Below are 22,482 nucleotides of genomic sequence, written 5' to 3' on the forward strand. Positions count from 1 at the left end.
TAAAAAGCAGATAACTATGTACAAATCAAACTATTATTTTCTACTCAAAAGAGAAGTTCAAATGTAAGAAAGTAAGAATAAATTAAGGGGAAGAAAAAATGCAGAAATTAAGAAAAAAGAGAAGAAAATAGGAACAAAGGAAGAAACTAGAAAAGGAGAATGAAACAAAAATTAAGCAAAGGACGAAAGAAATTAAGAAGGAAAGAAAGGCAGAAATTAAGAAAGGGAAAATTAAGAAAAGGAAATAAACAATGAAGGAAATAATTAACAGAAAAGAAGAAATTAAGAAAAATTAAGGAAAGAAAGAAAAGGAATAAGGGAAAGATGAAAGAAAAGGAAGGAACAAAGGAAAGAAATTAAGAAAGGAAGGGAAGAAAGGGAAAAGCAGAAGAAAAAAGGAAGGAGAAAAAGAAAAATAATTAAGAAAAGGGAGGAAAAAGGAAAGGAAAGCAAGAAATAAAGTAAAGAAAGAAATTAAGAAAAAAGGAAGAAATTTAAAGGGGTTTAAGAAAAGGAAAAAGAAAGGAAAAGAAGAAATTAAGAAAAGGAAAAAGAAAACAATCAGCCCAGCTTTTTCTTATCTTTTATCTCATCTAGATGAGCGCACACACACACACACACACACACACACACACACACACACACTAAGTAGGATGGTGCACAAAAAGGACAACTTTCAGAATACTTTCAGGAGTGGCTTTCTATAAAACGGCGGATTCAAACTTCACTTACCCTCCCCTTCCACAATCTGGTCTACGCTTCATGCTCCCCACACAGAAGATGAGGAAGCCCCAGGCAGCCTCACTGGGGTCCTGCTACTTTCTGATTAGCAGAGGCTTTCTCCAGTCAAAACCAAACTCCCGATCCCCCTCCCCCAGAGCAGCACGTAAAACTGAAATCTCCCGCCTCCCCCTGCCCAGTCCCAATGACAGCCCCCCCCCCCCAACCAAGCTTCCCGCCTCTCCCCCTCCACCCCCGCCCCGCTCCAAACTCCTGGGCCACCCCCAGCTAACAGCCCCAGCTCGGTGGGGACTCGGCTCCGGCTCCGCTCCCGGACTCGGGCTGCAGACCAGAATCCTCCAAAGTTTCACAACCGGAGAAAACAACCATTTTCCGTCCAGAAGAGGAGAAGGAGAGTGTCCGTCGCCCCCAGCCCGGTTCCTCCCGCACTATCTCCCCCTCCGCTAAGTCCTCTCCGTCTCTGTCTGTCTCTCAAACGTACTCACGCGGTTCCCGGGCTCCGGGTCCGAGCGGAGGGGAGGCAAAAGTAAAACCCAAGGGTCCTGTGCATCGGGAGGTGTCCAGTGCGGGAGACAAAGGCTAGACGGGGAAAAGGCACCAGGCGGGCGCCCCCATCGCGCCGCTTCCAACGGACCCGCGGCGCTGCTGCGTGGAGAGCAAAGCAGCCAGTTCCCCCCTCCAGGAGGTGCAAGGCAGGGCTGCCGGGCCCCCCCCCACCCCCTCCAGGCGCTGCTGCCCTCCAGTCCCTCAGGCCCCCGGCCGCCGGGACCCCGCCAGCGCCCGCCTCATCCGTGGGGCAGGACTGGGCTGGGCCGGCTGCGCGGAGGAGGAGGAGGAGGAGGAGGAGGAGGAAGAGGAGGAGGACCGGGAAGGGACGGGAGGGGGGAGAGAGGAAGGGGTAGCAGAGCCCGTCCGGGCCAAGCTGTCGGGGCAGAGCCGGGGCCACCCCCGCCTTTTTTTTCCCTCCCAATTTGGGCAGCAGCCGCGCGCGCGCCCGCCGCCCGCCGCGGAGGGAGGGGGGGGGGGGAGAGAAACAAAGCGGGAGGGGACGGCGCGTCCGGCCCCGGGCTCTTCGAAGAAGCCGGGCCCGGCCCCCTCCCCCACCGCCGTCTCCCGAGCCCCCCCTGCCGCTCCTCAGAGGTCCCTCCGGGCCCCCAGCACTCCCACAGCCGCCAGTTTTCAGTCTCTTCCCCGCCCCGGGCCCCCCAGTTTTCAGTCCCTCCCTGCCCCGGGCCCCCCCCACTTCTGGTTCCTCCCCTTTCCTGGACCCCCCACTCAAGTACTCGGTTCTTCCTCTTCCCCGGCCCCCAGCTCTCGGGAGCCCCCTTTCCCGAAGTCCCCCCATCTCTTGTCAGCCTTTTCCCCACCCCCAGGCCGCCCCCATCCCGGTCCCCCGGGACCCTGGTCTCCTCCCTCTCCGGTCCCCCAGTTTTCAGGGCCCCCCTCCCGGACCCCAGACCCCAGCTCCCGGGCCCTCCCGTTTTTCGTTCCCCCCCTCCCTGGGTCCCCCAGCTATTAGTTCCTCCCTCCTTCCGGGCCCCTCCCTCTTAGGCCCCACCCACCTTACTCCCCCTACAGGACCCCTCAATTCTAGAGGTCTCCTCCTCCCTGATCCCTCAGTCTCCCCTCTACGGAGCTTCTAGCCCCCCAGACTCCCCTTCCTCCAGGACTCTCCAGGACCCCTCCCTCCTTCCCCTTTAAGGATTCCCTTCGCCAAGTTCCCCAAGCCCCTAGGGGACCCCCTCCTCCCCATTCAAGGACCCCCAATGCTTTCTTAGACCTCCACCTCCCCCTTCAAGAAGCTCCAATCCTCGCTGAGGAACCCCATCTCCCCCTTCTAAAACCCCCAGTTCTCTCTCAGATCCCTCTCCATCTCCTTCAAGGACCCTTCAGTCCACTTTCAGGACACGCCCCCTTTAAGAAGTCCCCAGTCCTCTCTCAGGACGACCCCATAAACCCTTCAAGTCCCTCTCAGGTCACCCCATTTCTGCCTCTAAGAACACCTGCCTTCAGGGATCCTTTACCCCCCTTCTGCCAGGGTATCCCGGGATCCTCCCAATCTCCCCTGGTAGTCCCTCAAGTCTCCAGGAGCCCCACAAGTCTCCCTCTTCATGACCTTCAAAGTCCCTCCCCGTCCCTTCCCCCCACTCACCCGTCCCGGGGCCCCTTGGAGCCCCAGCCTCCTCTTCTTCCTCCTCCTCCTCCTCCTCCTCCTCCTCCTCCGGGCCCCCGGCCCGTCCCGCTGTCGCCGGCCGCCTCATGTGCACCTCATGGTCCCGCCGCCGCCGCCCCGCCCCTGCCGGGGGTGGTCGCCTCCTCCGCCGTGAGAGGTCTTCCGGGCGAGGCCAGTGCCGCCGCCGCTCCAGCCTCCGAGCCCGTGCCCACAGCTCCCGCAGCCGCTTCCTCCGGACCCGTCAAGGCGCCTGCGCAGAGGGGCCCGAGCAGGGACTGGGAGGGGGCGGGGGTCCCGTCCCGGGAGTAGCGGGGAAGCGGGCCCAGAGCTGCTGAGCCGGCGGAGCGCGTACCCTGGCCTTGGGGGCACGCCCCTTTCACACATCTCACACACGCGTGCAAAGTGTGTGTGTGTGTGTGTGTGTGCGCGCGCGCGCGCCCAAGCTGAATTCTTGTGCTAGGGATGTCCATGCCCAAATCCTTGAGGGCTGGGGGGCTCCGAGCTTTTCCCCTGCTCCAGATGCCTGGGGAGAGGTTGGGGAAAGGGTGCCCAGAGTCACATTCGTGGGTTCCCAGAAGAGTCTTGGCCAAATATTGTGCGAGTCGGATTCTGCACTTTCACGGGGGCTCCAAAATAGGAAAGACTCCAGTTCCAGTCCTGAATTCTGTACTAGAGCAGGTTCTAAAGGAGCCTCTCACCTGCTCCTGAACCCAAGCCCCTTTCAAATTTTTATCTCCTAGAGCCTGACATTTTCCTAACCTAGTTTCCTCCCCTTGGAAGGCATCCCCCCTCCCCTGGGCAAAATTCATCTCAGCCAGCCAGCCCCCTACTTCCTCATATATCTTCACCAAAACAATCTCGGATTTTAGTCTGTTAAAAGACTGCCAGAAGAAAATTCCACAACACAAACTCCCCCACCTCCACTACTGCCCATTCTGCACGTCATAAGCCTTTCTGTTTTGGAAGTTCTTCCTCCAAACTAGCCTCAATCTTGGATTTTTGTTTTAAATCCTCTCCTTCCTCTTCAACTGGCAAAAGGCAGTTGTGAACAGATCAGCTCTTCTCCAATCTCAATTCTTTAAGAGTTTTGCAAACCATTACAGGTGGTCTGTTGCAAGGGGGATTTAAATCTAGTCATTTGCCTCTTTCCTAGAATGAGGAGGTGGAATAAATAACCCTTAAAATCTAAGATCCTTTCCAGATCTGTGAGTGACATTGGACAAAGCCACTTCCAATTCCATCACTTTCTCAGACTCCCTTCCCTCACCCTACCAAGGAATCAATTCCTTTCTCTTCTCAGCCTCAGTTTTCTCATCTGTATATTAAAAAAAATGGGACTATAACCCTGTATCCATATAGTCTTGTAACTAGCTTCCTTCTAGCCCCAAATCAGTGATTATATAATTAGACCACACACACGAGGGACTTTGTTTCCACTTCAGTTCTTTTGGAGTGGAGCACTAGCAGGTCCTAGCAGGTGCATAGAATAGTCAGAAAGATGCAAAGATTATTTGAAATGACAGGGAGATTTCAAATATTTGAAGACTGCCACCTAGGATAAAATGGACAGTGCTGGGCTTGGAGTCAGAAAGAACCTGCGTCCAACATTTACTAGCTGTGTGGCAAGTCACCTAACCCTGTCTGCCTGTCTCATCATTGCTGTTTCTCCTTCCTTCTCCAACACAACCATGATGTGCAAGTGAGTTTGATTTAAGGGAGGGAGGGCTGTGCAAAGTCACCAGCCTCACTTTCTCCTCCAGAGCCATCTGGGTCCAGTGGGTAGGTATAGATCAGGTAAGAAGTGAGGCAATGAATGGCCTTTATCTTTTTCTTAAACCTAGTGGGCACAGTGGATAGATTTCCAAGCTTGGAGTCAGAAGGACTTTCATTAAAACCCTATCTCAGACACTTACTAGTTACGTGACTTTGGGCAAGTCACTTAATCCTAGTCTGCCCGTTAAATGAGCTAGAGAAGGAATTGGCAAACCACCCCTCTATCTTTGCCAAGAAAACCCTAATAGTTGGACCAAGTAGGAAAATAAATACACACAAAAAAATTACAATACTCCCCAAAAATGTGAAAAAAGGTAAAACTTGTTCTCTGTGTGGTTCCTGAGGGGAGAATTAGGACCTTTCGGTTAATGTTACAGGGAAACATTCCAACTTAATATGAGATCAGCCAAGTCTCCAAAAATGGAATGAGCCAATTCATAAGTTAGCAGGTTTCCTCTGTCATGGGAGATGTTCAGAGACTACAGCTGATCAGGGACAGAATCAGAAATAGAATTCAGGTCCGTAACTTCCCAGCTAGGATCCCTTTAATTCAATTTAATTCAACATTTACCAAGCCTCTATAATGTGCAATCAATCATTCACTCTTCTTTCTACTCCACTGGTAAGAAAATTAAGGTTCAGTGGGTTATCCCAGACACACAGCCATGTGCCGTTCTCTCCAGAAGGGTGTGTGAGTACTCTGTCTGTGGTCCCCCTACCGGAAGCCTGGAAAAAGAGCTCCCACCGTCCAGCGCAGGGACTGGCCCCTCTGCTTTCCAGCTGTGGGCTGCCGGGTGGGGGAGGGGAAGCCATGCTATGAGAACCACATCACTGCACATTCAGCCAAGGCTCCAGGCAGAGCAGGATCAAAGGCTAGTTCTGGAACTGGAGAGCTTCTCTCTGGGGCTCTAGGGCTTGGGAATTTCAGGGCCAGCTCAATGACTCCATTGCTGTCACTGTTTCCATTACGAACGTCGGGTGCTCTGCCTGGCTGGAGAATGTTCACAGAGGGTCCTTTCTGTCTGAGGGGCAAGGAGCAAAGTGTGGGAGCTTGGCAAGCTTCCAGGTGGAAAGACAGGAGCATTGTGTGCGGCGGCTGCCTCCTCCAGATGAAGGGAGCAGGTTTACAAACAAACTGTGATTATTCATGGAAAAATAATAACCTACATTTACATATATTAATACATTATGTCAGGAAGTTATGTCAATTCTAGTTATTGTTCTCTCATTTTATAGAGAGGGAAACTGAGGCTGCGGTTAAGTGACTCTTCCAGTATCCCACAAGACAAGCTATAAAGTCTTCCTGACTTCTGAGTCCAATGCTCTGCCCTCTACCAGATTACTTCTCAGTCAGGGAAGGACGGGGACAAGGATAGGTACACTGAACTGGGAACTCCCGGGTGAACACCCCCTCTGGGGAAACGGTTTGGCCCCTCCTCTGTAACTCACATGCTTGGAGCCCTGAGGTTAACTTGCCCAGCTCAGAGCTGGGACTATACAACCCCCATTTGCAAAACAGGAATAAAAAAATGCCTGTCACCTCACGGCTCTATAAATCTTAAGGCACCCTAGAAATGTGAGCAATCCCACTCACATCGGGAACGGGTTTAGTAGGCAACATTACACACACACACACACACACACACACCCCATGAAGGGTATAGCACCCTCCAAAATCTATAAAGAAATAAAGGGGAAGGAAGCCCAGGGTGAGGGAATAAGACAAAGGATCCATGTGTGGGGGAAGGTTTAGTAATAGCAAGGTAGGAGCAGAATTAAAACAAAGTCAGCTGGGATAGAAAAGGTGTGTGTGTGTGTGTGTGTGTGTGTGTGTGTGTGTGTGTGTGTGTGTGTTTACATATGTATACATAAATATATCTTTTCTTAACTATGGCTTGCTTGGGGGTAGGAAGGATGAGAGGGAAAAAAGAAAATAAATAAGGTGTGCAGCAAAGAACAAAACTATTTACAAGGAAATAAAGAAAAATACACATTCATGAACATAATTTCTTCTACTGATAGGTATACTTTCTTGACTGTAATTTGTTGCTATATATTTTGAATCCTCCCTGATGTTCTGCTGGGCACATGACAATGTTTACCTTTGTTTTGTATTCTTTTTCTGTTTTTCTTATTCTGTTTGAAAGAATAAAAAGAAATTTAAAAAAAGAAATGTGAGTAATAATTAGATCTGGCTCTAGATGACTTAAAAAATGAATTTTCTTTCCTGACCAAGGTAGATACCCCTTGGAGGTGAGGATGTCAAAGGTGTGGGGCTGGCTGATCGATGGGAGGAATGTTACAGCTTTCCTTCGTCCAAGGACATCCTGTCACCTGTAGTATGTTAATGTGGCAGCCCTAGATGATTTTGCGGGAGGGAAGGGTGGTTGGGATGGGGGAACTTGTGAGCACTATTATTATCTAAGGCAAAACATAACCAGCTTTGCAAACACTATTCACAAAATAGCAGAGGCAAGTGGTAAGAACTCTTGTACAGTTTCTCATATGGCCAAAAATTATCCCTTCCCTAGCATGCTACAACGTGTCTCTTTGGTCCTGATATTACTGGTACTAGAATTCAACTTTTAACTTTTTAATATTCCCTGGGTCAGTTCTAGAGCCAGTTCATATAATGGGACCATGTTTTTCCAATGTTTAGTTAGTGGGCAGCAGAGCCTAGTTTTCCTGAATCCTAATACAAAGTGTTTCTTCACTTTGGAGGATTTCTAGAGGGAATGGGCAGCTAGGTGGTATAGTGTGTTCAAATCTGGCCTCCAACACTTACTGTGTGACCCTGGGCAAGTCACTTCACCCTGTTTGCCTCAGTTTCCTCATCTGTAAAGTGAGCTGAAGGAAATGGAAAGAAAACCCCAGATAGGGTCACAACTGAAAAACAGTTCAACAAAGGCAGTTCCGTGTAGTAGCTGGAGAGCCAGACCCCAAACCAGGAAAGACCAAGTTCAAGCCTTACTTCTGATGAGTTCTAGCTGTATGACCATAGGTACATCTCTCCCCTGGCCTCCTCTCAGTACGCTAGGTCCCAGCTTCTTAAACTCATATGGAGTCTCATAATACTGTGGGAATTAACAAAATTATGATTTATTATCAGCAAATGTTTGATTTGATAAAATATACCTATTTTATATACTTATACACAGGACCAGACATTTCCCAGACAAAAAGGGGTCATGACTGGGAAAAGTTTAAGAAGCTGTGCTCTATGTAACTGAGACTTTTTAACATTTCAGAAAACTTGCCTCCCCGCATGGAGAGGAGTTTCATGGATGAGCCTCATCCTCTGTCCAAAGGCTCATGAAAACTTCCTAGTGCAAACCTGTGGCCTTCAGAGAGAGTTTTGGGGAAATGTCAGTAAGGGCAAAGTCTTTAGGAGGGTTTGTGCTGCTGTTAGGATGAGACGCTCCACGTTGTCTGGAATGCAGAGTGTCTCATGTTCTCTTTTTACTCCTTGACCGTCTCCAGGTACATCCTGATATTCACTCCCTTCTTCCACCTGCTTCCTCATCCTTCCCGCTGGGTGGACTCCTGTCAGCCAGCTCCCCCTCATTCCTTCTCCTCAGTGCTTCCCTGGGACCTTGGCTCAGAGAACTCACGTCCCTCTCCCACTTTTCTCCACCACACACTCCCAGTGTGACTTACATATAGCACAGCTGTGACATAGGAAATACTGACAGCACTAGGCATCTCAGGTTGGCTGCACCAACCCCTAATAAGTGATAGGCTATGAATAATGGGGCAAATCAACCAACTTCAACTTATTCTTATCTGCTCCTTATGACTTTTCAACTTCTCTCTTTGCTTTTTTTCTATCAATCATTGGAACAATGGAACTTCCAAGGCCAGTGAACAAGAAGGAATCTGGGTCACTTGACTATGGGAGAGACTATTCAGATACCTCTACTGCTCTATACTGAAGTCTTTAGCTCTAATGTCTTTTTTTCCCCTAAATTATTCCTGAGTTTGATCTTCCATTTCTGGCAGTGCTTCTTCTGCCAGCAGTGTCCTCCCTTTAAACTACAGTTTTTTTTTTTCCTTTTGCCATTTTTACCATATCCCAGATTTCCTTTATCCTTCCATTATCCCCCTTGCTCTGTTTAGTGGACCTTCCAACCTTTGTGACCAGTGTTTCCTAATTACAAGCCAGACTTTTGACATCTTACAACTCCATTCCTTCCATCTCTGGCCAAACTATATTTATTGTTTTTTCTTTTTTTAATTCCAAGTTCATATCCTGGGTTAGTAGGTCCCAAGTTGGGTGAATAATATCCTCCTTTTGGTAAATATCTAAATTGGACTAAATCAAGGGGGTGGCGAGTGGAGAATGAGCTGATTGGTCCTATTCACCCTCTACACATTCCAGTGCTTCCTCCAGAGGGGTTCTGTGTGGGATACTGGAGAAAGGGGAACGTGATTATCTTTGCTCCAAGCTTTCCCACAGCCTGTTTATCATGCTTAAGAGAGCAAGCTTGGCTAAGAAATAGACTAGTTGATCAGTGGAATAGATTAGGTTCACAGGATAAAATAGTCAATAACTTTAATATAATCTAGTGTTTGACAAACCCAAAGACTCCAGCTTTTTCGATAAGAATTCACTGTTTGACAAAAATTGCTGGGAAAATTGGAAATTAGTATGGCAGAAACTAGGCATTGACCCACACTTAACACCGTACACCAAGATAAGGTCAAAATGGGTTCATGACCTAGGCATAAAGAATGAGATTATAAACAAATTACAAGAACATAGGATAGTTTATCTCTCAGACCTGTGGAGGAGGAAGGAATTTATGACCAAAGAAGAACTAGAGATCATTACTGATCACAAAATAGAAAATTTTGTTTATATAAAATTGAAAAGTTTTTGTACAAACAAAACTAGTACAGACAAGATTAGAAGGGAAACAATAAACTGGCTAAATATTTTCACAATCAAAGGTTCCGATAAAGGCCTCATTTCCAAAATATATAGATAATTGACTCTAATTTATAAGCAATCAAGCCATTCTCCAATTGATAAATGGTCATAAATGATATGAACAGACAATTTTCAGATGAAGAAATTGAAACTATTTCTAGTCATATGAAAAAGTCAAAATTCCAAGTCATTATTAATCAGAGAAATGCAAATTAAGACAACTCTGAAATATCATTACATAGCTGTCAGGTTGGCTAAGATGACAGGAAAAAATAATGATGAATGTTGGAAGGGATGCGGGAAAATTGGGACATTGATGCATTATTGGTGGAGTTGTAAACAAATCCAACCATTCTGGAGAGCAATTTGGAACTATGCTCAAAAAACTTATCAAACTGTGCATACATTTTGATCCAGCAATGTCACTACTGGGTTTATATCCCAATAAAATACTAAAGAAAGGAAAGGGACTTGTATGTGCAAGAATGTTTGTGGCAGCCCTGTTTGTAGTGGCCAGAAACTAGAAATAGAGTGGATGCCCATCAATTGGAGAATGGCTGAACAAACTGTGGTATATGAATGTTATGGAATATTATTATTCTGTAAGAAATGACCAGCAGGATGATTTCAGAAAGGCCTGGAGAGACTTACATGAACTGATGCTGAGTGAAATGAGCAGAACCAGGAAATCATTATACATGGCAACAATACTATATGATGATCAATTTTGATGGACATGGCCTTCTTCAACAATGAGAAGGACCAAATCAGTTCCACTTGTTCAATAATGAATAAAACCAGCTACACCTAGTGAAAGAATGCTGGGAAATGAGTGTGAACCACTACATAACATTTCCAATCTGCATTTTTTATTTCCTTCACAGGTTAATTTTACATTACTTCAAAGTCTGATTCTTCTTGTGCAGCATAATAACTGTATGGATATGTGTATGTATATGTGTGTGTGTATTTAACATTTACTTTAATATATTTAATATGTAATGGTCTACATTTACTTTAATATATTTAATATGTAATGGTCTACCTGCCATCTGGGGGAGGGCGTGGGGGGAAGGAGGGGAAAAATTGGAACAAAAGGTTTTGCAACTTTCTTTTTTTTTTTTTTAATTTTTTATTTAATAATTACTTTATATTGACACTCGTTTCTGTTCTGATTTTTTTTTCCCCTCCCCTAGATGGCAAGCAGTCCTTTATATGTTGGATATGTTGCAGTATATCCTAGATACAATATATGTTTGCAGAACCGAACAGTTCTCTTGTTGCTTAGGAAGAATTGGATTCAGAAGGTATAAATAACCTGGGAAGAAAAACAAAAATGGTTTTGCAACTTTCAATGCTGAAAAATTACCCCTGCATATATCTTATAAATAAAAAGCTATATTAAAAAAAAGAGAGAGCAAGATGCTTTGCACAGAATATATACATTTCAAAGAATCTGAGTTTATTCTTCCAAATACTCCCAGCAATAGTGCTAATTATTCTATGAGCTTATAACTCTTTCACCCCTTCCCATTTGTCTGTGTCTTTTTTTAAAGCCTCATGACACAACATGCTGGAGTTTCCCTCAGGGTCTCTTGGACACCATGGAAGCATTCAGGTTGTATGTGTTATGTCTTAACTAATTCTGCCACCAGCTCACTTTCTTTTTTATCATGCATTTCTAGATAGTCTCCTTTAAGTTATCTCTAGCAGGTCACAGTTGAGAATGTGCTGCAAATATTTTGGAACTATAGGATACTGGGTCTGTATCCCAAAGAGATCATAAAAGAAGGATCCACATGTGCAAAAATGTTTGTAGCAGCTCTTTTTGTGGTCGCAAGGAATTAGAAATTGAGTAGGTGCCCATCATTTGGGAATGGCTTAAAAAGATTTGGTATATTATTGTTCTACAAGAAAAAATGAACAGGTTGATTTTAGAAAAGCCAAAAGACTTACATAAACTGATGTTGAATGAAGCAAGCAGAACCGGGGAACATTGGACAGGATAGGGAAAAAGTGAGTAGTTGAGGAGTAATACATATAACCTGAATGCTTCCATAGTGTTCATAAAATGTCAAGAGACCTGAGGAAGATCCCATCATGTTGTGTCATGAGGATTTAGGAAAAGACACAGACAAATGGGAAGGAGTGAAAGTAAGAGCAAGACTGTATGATGATCAACTCTATAGACTTGGCTCTTCTCATTAATATGGTGATCCAGGATAATTCCTATAGACTTGGAATGGAAAATGCTACCCGTATCCAGAGAGAACTATACCGAAACTATGGAAACTGAATTCAGATTAAAACATATTGTTTTCACCTTTATCTCCCCCCTCTTATGGTTTTTTCCCTTTTGTTTTGACTTTTATTTCCCAACATGACTAATATGGACATATGTTTAAAATGATTGTATATGACAGCAATAAGGAGATTATACGATGATCAATTCTGATGGACATGGCTCTTTTTAACAATAAGATGATTCAGGCCAGTTCCAATGATCTTGTGATGAAGAGACCCATCGCACCCAGAGAGAGAACTGTGGGAATTGAGTGTGGATCACAATATAGTATTTTCACTCTTTCTGTTATTGTTTGCTTGCATTTTGTTTTCTTTCTCATGTTTTTCCTTTTTGATCTGACTCTTCTTGTACAGCACAATAATTGTAGAAATATGTACAGAAGAATTGCACATGTTTAACATATATTGGATTACTTGCCATCAAGGAGAGGGAGTAGGAGGAAGGGGGGAAATGTTTCAATGTTGAAAAATTATTCATGAATATATTTGGAAAATAAAAAGCTTTAATAAAAAATGTACATTGATGGAATCTTTACAAACTGCTAACTCATTAGAGTTGATAGATTATTGATCTGATCTTACAAGAAGATGTTTTGAGCCAGAACCTGAAACAAGGTACTAAGTAGAACTAATTGATACAATGCTTGTGTTCACACCTTTACTCATTGGAGTTCACACATTTGGGAAATTTCAGGGTTTAGTATGAGATATCTGAATTCACACCTCCCTTTAAGCTCTTAGGGCTAGAGAGCACTATGGGAGAAAACCCATAATCCCATTCTCTCAGAAGAGTCATATATAAACCAATGAAGAGGGATTCAAAAGAATATTTTCCACTTGGCTGGCTGGTGGCGGAAGAAAGAGTTTTCAGAGGAAGAAGCTACGAGTGGAGAGTTCAGCGGACAACCAGATTCATCTTCATCTCACACCACTGTGGTTGGTGGCTGGGCTCCTGCATTCCCCCCACTGAGACCAAGCTGGTCTGAAAGACTCACCAGAAAGCTAGCCGAGCCCCAAGTGAAGGAGACAAGAGATTCATTCCATCTTTGTGCTGGCTGGAGGCTGAAGAAAGCAGAGGCAGAGGCTAAAGGACAAAACCTTTGGATTTGGAGATATTTGGAGAGCTCTAAGGTAACCGGGCTATATTAGAGACAATAAAAGATCTGAACTTTTATCACCTGGCTGCGTTTTGAGGTGATTATTACTTTCAACTGATACTAAAGCTGCCTCCAAGAAAACCTCCCCCGAGAAACCTACACCTTTACCCAGAGAGAACCTTCATCCTATATATTTTAAAGAAGAAAAAGATCACCACAGTACATGTTCAACCTATATCAGATTACTTGTCATATTGGGGATGAGGGGAGGAAGAAGAGAGGGAAGAAGAAAAATACAAAAGTGAATGTTGAAAACTATCTTTATATGTAACTGGAAAAAATAAAATACTATTAAGTGAAAAAAAAAAGAATGTGTTATAACATACTAACAACCTCCCCCTTCCTCAATATTCACTTCTTCCTTTTCCTCTGGTCATTTTGATTCTGTGGAAATCTTTACTTTTCACAATGTATAACCATATTTGTATCTTTAATTGCGTCAAGTAAGATCTAAAAAAGAGATACACATTTGCTGGATTTGTTTATCCTTGTCCTGCACAGGATTCAAATGAAAGAACTGACAATAGACTCTGAGGATCTACACCTCTATTTGCAGATGACTTTCCTGATTTTTCATCAAGTCCCAGAATACTAATAAGACCACTATAAAGAAATCCATAATCTCTCAGAAGAGGCCAATCTAATAGTCCACAAATGGAAGAAAAAAATTACTAAAGATTGCCTATTGCACAGACTCCCATCTCTGCCACATTTTGGCTATATAATCTTGCTGCACAAGAAAAATTAGCTCCAAAAGGAAAAAAATGAAAGAAAACAAAACGCAAGCAAACAACAACAGAAAGAGTGAAAATGCTATGATGTGGTCCACACTCATTCCCACAGTCCTCTCTCTGACTGAAGATAGCTCTCTTTATCACTGAACAATTGGAACTGACCTGGATTATCTCATTGTTGAGAAGAGTCGAGTCCTCAGAATTGATCATCATATAATCTTATTGTTGCCACGTACAGTGATTTCTTGGTTCTGCTCATTTCACTCAGCATCAGTTCCTGGAAGTCTCTTGAGGTCTCTCTGAAATCATCTTGCTGGTCATTTCTTACAGAACAATAATATTCCATAACATTCATATACCACAATTTATTCAGCCATTCCCCAATTGATGGGCATCCAGTTTCTAGTTTCTAGCCACTACAAAGAGGGCTGCCACAAACATTTTTGCTCACGTGGGTCCCTTTCCCTTCTTTAATATCTCTTTGGAATGTAAGTCTAGTAGAAACAGTGCTGGATCAAAGGGTATGCCCAGTTTGATAACTTTTTGAGCATAGTTCCAAATTGCTCTCCAGAATGGTTGGATGTATTCACGACTCCACCTGCAATGTATCAGTGTCCCTGTTTTCCCACATCCCCTCCAACATTCCGCATTATCTTTCCCTGTCATTCTAGCCAATCTGACAAGTGTGTAGTGATATCTCAGAGTTGTCTTAATTTGCATTTCTCTGATTAATAATGATTTGGAGCATATTTTCATATAGCTAGAAAGTTTTAATTTCTTTGGCTGAGAATTGCCTATTCATATCCTTTGACCATTTATCAATTAGAGAATGGTTTGAATTCTTATAAAGTTCAGTCAATTATATATTTTAGAAATGAGGCCTTTATCAGAACTCTTCAGCGTAAAAATTTTCCCCGTTTATTGCTTCCCTTCTGGTCCTGTCTGCATTAGTTTTGTTTGTACAAAAACTTTTTAACTTAATATAATCAAAAATTTATCTATTTGGTATTCAATTATGAGTTCCAGTTCTTCTTTAGTCACAAGTTCTTTCTTTCTCTCATATCTGAGAGGTAAACTGTCCTATGTTCTTCTAATTTGCTTATATCATTCTTTAAGTCTAAATCACGAACCCATTTCAACCTTATCTTGGTATATGGTGCTAAGTATGGATCAATGCCTAGTTTTTGCCATACTATTATCCAATTTTCTCAGTAGTTTTTGTCAAATAATGAGTTCTTATCCCAAAAACTGGGGTCTTTTGGTTTGTCAAATACTAGATTGCTTTAGTCATGGACTATTTTGTCCTGTGAACCTAATCTATTCCACTGATCAATTACTCTATTTCTTAGCCAGTACCAAGTGGTTTTGATGACCACTACTTTAAAAGTTTTAGGTCTAGCACAATTAGGCCACCTTAATTGGCATTTTTTCATTAATTCCCTTGAAATTCTTGACTTTTGTTATTCCAGATGCAGTTATTTTTTCTAGATCTGTAAAATAATTTCTTGGGAGTTTGATTAGTATGGAATTAAATAAGTAAATTTAGGGAATATTGTCATTTTTATTATATTCACTTGGCCTACTCATGAGCACTTGATATTTTTCCAACTGATTAGATCTGACTTTACTTGTGTGGAAAGTGTTTTGTAATTGTGTTCATATAGTTCCTGACTTTCCCTTGGCAGATAGATTCTCAAATATTTTATATGATTGACAGTTGTTTTAAATGGAATTTCTCTTTGTATTTCTTGCTGCTGGACTTCATTGGCAATATATAAAAATGCTGATTTATGTGGATTTATTTTGTATCTTGCAACTTCTACTAAAGTTATGAATTGTTTCTAGTAGTTTTTTAGTTTTTAGAGCTCTCTAAGTATACCATCATATCATCTGCAAAGAGTGATAATTTGGTTTCCTTATTACTCTACTTCCTACTCTAATTCCTTTCACCTCTTGTTCCTTTCTTATTGCCAAAGCTAATATTTCTAATACAATATTGAATAGTAATGATGATAATGGGCAACTTTGTTTCACCCCTGATATTACTGGGAATGGTTCTAGTTTGTCCCCAATACATATGATACTTGATGATGGTTTTAAATAAATGCTACTGATCATTTTAAAGAAAAGTCCCTTTATTCCTATACTCTCTAATGTTTGTTTTTAATAGGAATGGGTGCTGGATTTTATCAAATGCTTTTTCTGCATTTATTGAGCTAATCACGATTCTTGTTAGTTTGGTTATTGATATAGTCAAATTATGCTAATAGTTTTCCTAATATTGAACCAGCCCTGCATTTCTGGCATAAATTCTACTTGGTCATGATGTATTATCCTGGGAATGACTTTCTGTAATCTTTATGAAAAGTTGAATTTCTTTAAAAAATTTTTTGTTTTTGTTTTTTTGTTTTGTGTCTAAAACCCGACCCCCACCATCCTGATGCCTTTCCCTCAACATTAATGCACAGGACTAGAAACAGGGTCTCCCAGGTTTCATTCTTAGTTCTCTCTTGGATGGACACAGCAATACCATATCTTTCTTCTTCTTGAATGTCTTTAATTTGAATAAAACTTCATCTTCCACACCAGTGCCTTCATGCCCATTCTGTGACCCTAACAATAACAATCTTTTCCAGGCATACAAAAGTGTACTCATGTCCATGTCGTCTTCTGATCCTCATTATATAATATATATTATATTGGGGGCCTTATACAGCTTTCCATGGCTGAGCTGGGATTACAACAGCCAAGTTTAAATTCTAAATTCTATTCTCTGTATTCTTCCTCTGTATTTCCCTAGCTCTCTTGATAGGGCTCTTCTACCTTTCTTTTCTCTTTCCTATTGATCCAGACCCCTGAAGGAGAATCCCCATCTGGGGCCTCTCCCTAGATCCCAGATGATGCAGTTGGGAATAAGAAATAGAGGAAAGTGTGAGAGAAAGAGAGAGGCCAGTTCCCACAGCCCCTGGGGAGGTGGGAAGGCCCAGGGAATCTGCACTGACTTCCTGTCCCCTGCTTCCAAGTGTGAGTCTTTCATGCTGGATCTAAGGAGGGGGTGGGGCAGGTTGGGTGGCTCCTTCTAGGCTTCTGAGACAAACATTAAGCTTTTGGTGGATGAGGATGGAGAGACTGGGGAAATTCAAGGGGCAGCAACAAAGGCATCTAGAGGAAAAGGAAATCTCCATTGGCTCATTGTTCAAAGATCATTTTTTGGTAGGCTTCCAAGATTCACCTCTTTGCCTTCTTGCTAACAAAGGATGACATGCATTTTCTATAGATTCTATGGCCAACCCTGACAGATGCCTGCCTTGGGCTCTGTCCAGCTTTCTGAAACCTATCCATGCATCCCACAAGCAGATGTCTTCCAGGAGGCCTTTGAAAGGTGAGAGGGTCCCAGCTGTTCCTACTTTTCCTCCCTAAACAAATCTCATGGGCCAAGAGCAGTGTTGGAGGTGATCAGTTTCTGAGGAGGTCCCTTCCTTCCCTTCCCCTATTCATAGGATAATTAACCCCAGCAGCTGAATCTACACCAACCCTTCCCCCCCCCCCCCCCCCCCCGCCCCCAACATTCCCAGGGGACCATACGGTTGCCCAGGATCTCCATAGGAGAACTCTATGGCCAGGATCCATCAGTGATTCTAACTAAGCAAACAGCTGAGTGTGGGAACCTGAGAGGCAGAAGCAGGAAGCTGTTTTGGGAGCAGCTGGTCCAATGTGCTGTGTCCAAGATCCTATGCCTGGAAGATCTGGCCTTCTGTAACTGGTGTCTGCTTCCCTCCCCCTGACATTACATTTCCCATTTTAGCCACAATACAAGGACGTCTGGCTGTGCTCTAGTTCTTATGTCCACTGGTGCCCCAAGATGAGCCAGGACAACCCAGGCTCCTGATCACTGCTGCCTCCATCTGTTCCCAACACCTCTCAGGTCCTTGAGTTCAGAGCAAATGGGAGGTGGGGATTAAGGCTGATGTCCCCTTCTTATCCCTCCCGCCCCTTGCTCACTTCAGAATCTCCATAAAGCCCAAGCACTGTTGCTCTGAGCCCAAAGTGGTAGCTCCTCTCCAGCTGAGCTTTAGGACAGTGATCACAGGTTGGGGCCCAGCTCTCCAGTGTTCCCTCTCACCATCAACACTAAGGTATGTGCCACCAGCCCCGGGTTCCCTGAGCTTACGCAGTCCCCTAATGTCTCTGGAGGGGCAGAGTTCAGCTGCATCAACCCTGGCTGATGGAGAAGAAAAAAAATCTAGGTCTTTTCAAGTCGAAATTCAGCAAAAGCTAGATGTTCCAATGGTTAGAACCAGGGAGCCAAGCATCTGTTGCTTGGGGCTTTGCTGGATATTCCAGCAGAGGTTAAAGAGGAGGAGTCAGGGAGCACTGGGGACAAGATTTTTCTACTTTCTTCCCACCACTGGGAGGGGAGTGAAGATTGAGAAGGAAATTAGAGAAAAGGGAAAGGGGGAAGATAGGAGGACAGAAAGCAAGGGAAAATTTGTTCATTTGAACAGAAAACTAATGTATAAACTTATATTCAAAATAACTTGTAAATTTTAACTGATTAAAATGTTGTCTCTCTCTCTCTGATGCTTTGGCACAAGGGCCTCTATCCACGCTACTTTCAGGTCCAGTGGGATACATGAAGTTCCCTAAACTTCCCTCCCTCCCTCCCTCCCTCCCCCTTCTCCCCACCAATGATTTCTTCCAGACAGATTCAGATCACAATCTCAAGGAGCTGAGGGAGAGGGAGGGGGACAGGGGGATTGGGGGGGAAGTTATTGAAAGGAAGATGAGGAGAGGGAGCAAAGTTATAAGAAGGGAGTTGTAGAGAGCGCTAATTGGTGAACATGGAAAACAGCAGACAGTGTGGATCAGCCATCCACTGAAAAGTGCTTGTAGATCCATTCTCCAGAGGGCTGGTGCTTAGCATGAGAGCAGAGGGGCCTTAGCTGCCTGACCCTTCTTTTTCTAGCCCAACAGTCGGGGGTAGGAAGAAACCCAAACCTCCAAGATTTTGATTGTGGAAGACATCTTTTCAGAGCTGGACCGGGGCCCAGCATCTGAGTCCAGGACCATGTCTGCGAACAAGGACTGGTGGGTACCCCCGGAAGGCGAGGGCGGCGTCTCTGACAAGTTACTGAGGAAGTCCAGGGAGTCACCACTGGTGCCTGTGGGTGAGTTGGGGATGGGGATGGGGAACACGGCCATTCAAGTTCTTGGAGATGTATGTGAATGAATACATCCATGTCACCAAACCACCGGAAGCTGAATGACCGGAGAGAGTGCTGAGGGACAAGGGAAACACTAAGCGCCAAACTGCCAAGAGGTGGGAAGGGAAGCGAAACCGTAGCAAGGGTCAGAGGAGCAAGTACCCATCCAGGTTCGGGGAGGGGGTGGGGGGGAGAGGAGGAAAGGCACTCTAAAAACAAACATGGAGAATTGAAAAAAGTTGTCAGCAATGTTGGAGTACTGCAGTGACTGGAGTAGGATGCAGAGGTATACTTGCTGAAGTGAGTTAAGGGGGTAAGAGACAGAGTCACAGGGTGTTGTCAGGGGAGTGAGCCCAGAGCCAGGTGGGTCTGAAGTCCATGGACGTCCACTTCAGCTCTGTCCTAACAGCCTAAGAGCCCCACCCCTGACTGGGGAGGGGGGGGTCTCTTTGCACAGGCCTGGGGGGCTGTCTGCTGGTGACAGCTTATGGCATTTACCGGCTAAAGGCCCGCGGCCCTCTCAAGATGTCTCTGCACTTGATCCACACTCGAGTGGCGGCTCAGGCCTGTGCTGTGGGAGCCATCATGCTGGGTGAGTAGGCATCAGAGCAAGAGCCCCCATACTTTGCTTGATGCTCTGAAACTCAGGGCTGCAAGAGACCGAGCTCCTTCTCTACCCTCTACGGGCAGTCCAGCTTCCCAGGAGAAGCCACGAGTATGGATAGGCCTTCAGGGTCCAGACTATGCAGGTAGAGCCTGCATTACCACTCAGAGAGGGTAAGGGGGGAAATGTAGCCAAGTCCAGGTTTATTCCAGCTAACTGTAGCTATCACCCAGATTCTTCGAAGCCTGAGAAGCTGGGGGAAGGGAGGCAGAAAACAGGGAGAAAGGGTGAGGGGTGGTCAGGTGTTTCGAGCAGCTGCTGTGACTTGGGGCAGAAAGATGGGAGAGGAAGTAAAACCCCCAGGGACCCTGAGAAAGTGGAGCTCCAGGGCTCTGGCTGCTGCTCCCAGGCCAGCTGTGGGGGGCATCGGGGCTCTGACCCCAAGGGGCTTTCTCTGTCCTTTCCTCTCATACAGGTACAGTGTACACCATGTACTGTGACTACATCAAGAGAACAGCACATGATGCCGAGGAGAAGTAGGAGTTGTACGGAGGCTGGGACAGTCAGACTCCCTTAAATGAGTCCCTTGTATGCTTCCTTATAATAAAGTGATTCTGAGGATAAGCAACAGTCTGTTCTTAACACAGGGAAGCACTCAAGTAGGTGGTGGTGGCAGCTGGTGTGAGGGCTTACAAGAGGGGGCTGGGAAGGAGGGGGAAGGCAATTAGGACTTTGGCCTCTTAGTTCACAGGCTCATAGAATGAAAACTGCCAAAGAGGTTGTTTAGTCCAGCGCTTCTTAAATTTTTTCCATTCACAACCCCTTTCTGCCTGAGAATTTTTTCCTTGACCAGGGTATATGGATATATAAAATGATTATACAAAGCAAATATTTCCTGATAATAAGTCATAATTTCACCACCCTCACATTCAGTCAGGAGACCGCAAATGGGGTTAAGAACTCTAAGAAGGTGGGGCCTAGGTTTTCCCTCTCATTCTGGAGAAGAGGATCTTCTGACTACAAATCCAGAATCCTCTACCATTATGCTATGTGGATTCCTAGGAAGGATTTGAAACACTGAAAATTTAAGCATAAACGGGGCTCTAAATCAGGGATCCCAGATCTCTCCCTCACCTCCCATCCCCACCCCCTCCACAAAATAAATGACTCATAAAATTGTTAATTTAGGAGAGGCTACAAGCCAGAGCCATCAAGTCCATCTATGACATTCTGTATCTCTTCACCCAAAAGTGAGTAGCAGGTTTAAAAGCAAGGCTGGAGAGATTTTCTAAGAAAAGGAAAGGGATGAAAGGGAAAGGACCAGACACAGACCAGAATGTTCTGTTCATTTACAAACAATGTTTGGGGTCAAACTTGTAAAAATAAAATCCATATAAATCCCAGGACAGGGCTTCTCAGGGTTAGACATTTTCCTTCTCTTCTTCCCCCTTGAGATCTGAGCCCCTCTCCCTCTTCACTCCCTGAGGAATTGAACTAATAAGCAGAGGCCATGGAAAGACCTAAGAGGTCAAGTGTTCCTTCCTTCCTGGACAGTGTGTTGAGATGGTTTTGCTGACTGTGGAAAAAGTCAATAGCATTTCTTCTCTCTCCTACCCCGCCACGAGCAACGTCAAAGGCAAGACCTTGTCCAATACACCAAAGTAGGGCCTCCCAGGTTCTGCTATCCAAGAAGTGCTGCCCATGACGGAGCGTATGCGGAGCTGCCAGAAGCATCACCCCACTCACATGGGGTAGTTGAGAACCACATCCTGCTTGGCCAGCTCCAACAACATAGGATCATCGAAGAACTTGCTGATACTTACATCCTCACTCAGACCCTAAAGTTGGGGCAAGAAAGGCCAGAATGAAGCCTGGAGGAAAGCTGATCTGTGCTCTGGCAGCAAGGGAGACAAAAAAGAACCTATACTGGGTTCAAGCAAAACGGTGGACAAGGCTGCCTGTTTTAAAAAGAGCAATAATTTCTCATAGGGAAGGGGAAAAACTTTTCTGTCTGTCCTGTTATAGCAACACGTTTCCCAGTGCTGCAGCTGTTAGGAAAGTGGTAGGAATTCCATATACCATGAATACTGCTTTACCTAGTAATCCAGTGGGAGAGGAATCCAAAATAGACATTGATTTTTACTGAGAACACCAAGTACAGGATGGGGAGAGGGAAACATGTACCTTTCTACGACGGGTTTTGATCATGAACTCCCGGGCCAAGTGAGGGGCTGGCTGTGGCTCAAGGGGACGAATGACAATGCTTTTATCCAATGGGTCACCAGGTACAATCTAAAACAGAGGAGGCCATAGATAAGAGTAGAAAGGCTCCCATGTCCTGGCTGCAAACCATCTTACCAGAGCCCTGGAAATTTCTTGCATTCCCCTAAACCTCACCTGCCAGTGGTGGAAAACAGACAAAGAGAAGGCTTGTCCCTGGGTGTGGGTCCGGAGATCAGTTTCAAACCCAAATGAGTCAATAGCTGGGATGAAGGCTTTGATGGTGTAGAGTGGAGAGCCTGGGATAGGTGCATCCTGTGTCACATGGCCTCTGAGACAAAGAGACAGACAGAAATTGAGCCCTAAGCCCTAGGAAGATGGGGGAGCAAGCACTAACCATTGGCCAACTCTTAATCTACCCCAAAGATTGTTACATCGTACAAAGAGTTAATGAAGGAGAGTGCTCTCAGTGTGCTCCTCCTAGGGCCACAAGACAAAGAGTAAGAGGTGGATACTAGCTGGAATCAGAGTTAGAGGTTTTCCTCTGAAAGTCAATCCTCTGACTTTCCCCAACCTGGTGGTCAAGTGTCCCTTTCTGGAGATGACCACGAGCTAAGACGGCAGAATAGCAAAGGACTTCTC

General features: G+C 44.9%; 3 protein-coding genes across 7 annotated transcripts in view; 1 reads left to right on the top strand and 2 right to left on the bottom strand.

Moving 5' to 3' along the window:
• Positions 1-2,929, bottom strand: part of GJC1 (gap junction protein gamma 1) — a 45,647-nt gene extending 42,718 nt beyond the window's left edge. Inside the window, exon 1 of one of the 4 annotated variants that reach the window (XM_051994860.1) lies at positions 2,894-2,929. The gene's annotated coding sequence lies outside the window, so the exon portion shown is untranslated. Of the gene's footprint in view, positions 1-732; positions 854-1,222; positions 1,453-2,893 lie in introns of those variants that run through there. The other 3 variants (XM_051994858.1, XM_051994859.1, XM_051994861.1) reach the window with 3 other exon arrangements.
• A 14,631-nt stretch (positions 2,930-17,560) lies between these two features.
• Positions 17,561-20,244, top strand: HIGD1B (HIG1 hypoxia inducible domain family member 1B). Of its 2 annotated transcripts, XM_051994868.1 has the most exons (4): positions 17,561-17,948; positions 18,779-18,980; positions 19,474-19,608; positions 20,096-20,244. In XM_051994868.1, exons 2-4 carry the CDS (start codon positions 18,881-18,883, stop codon positions 20,158-20,160), a joined length of 300 nt encoding a protein of 99 aa, XP_051850828.1. In that variant the 5' UTR covers positions 17,561-17,948; positions 18,779-18,880; the 3' UTR covers positions 20,161-20,244. The 2 variants fall into 2 exon arrangements, with proteins under 2 accessions (XP_051850828.1, XP_051850827.1); XM_051994867.1 differs by lacking the exon at positions 17,561-17,948 and having other exon boundaries at positions 18,553-18,980.
• A 715-nt stretch (positions 20,245-20,959) lies between these two features.
• EFTUD2 (elongation factor Tu GTP binding domain containing 2) overlaps positions 20,960-22,482 on the bottom strand; it is a 39,593-nt gene continuing 38,070 nt past the window's right edge. The window contains exons 26-28 of the mRNA XM_051994862.1: positions 22,018-22,171; positions 21,805-21,912; positions 20,960-21,458 (exon numbers count right to left, since the gene is read on the bottom strand). Coding sequence (XP_051850822.1) covers positions 21,363-21,458; positions 21,805-21,912; positions 22,018-22,171 — 358 coding nt within the window. The 3' untranslated portion in view covers positions 20,960-21,362. The remainder of the gene's footprint in view (positions 21,459-21,804; positions 21,913-22,017; positions 22,172-22,482) is intronic.

The sequence above is a fragment of the Antechinus flavipes genome, chromosome 4 (genome assembly GCF_016432865.1).
Source record: "Antechinus flavipes isolate AdamAnt ecotype Samford, QLD, Australia chromosome 4, AdamAnt_v2, whole genome shotgun sequence".
NCBI lineage: Eukaryota > Metazoa > Chordata > Mammalia > Dasyuromorphia > Dasyuridae > Antechinus > Antechinus flavipes.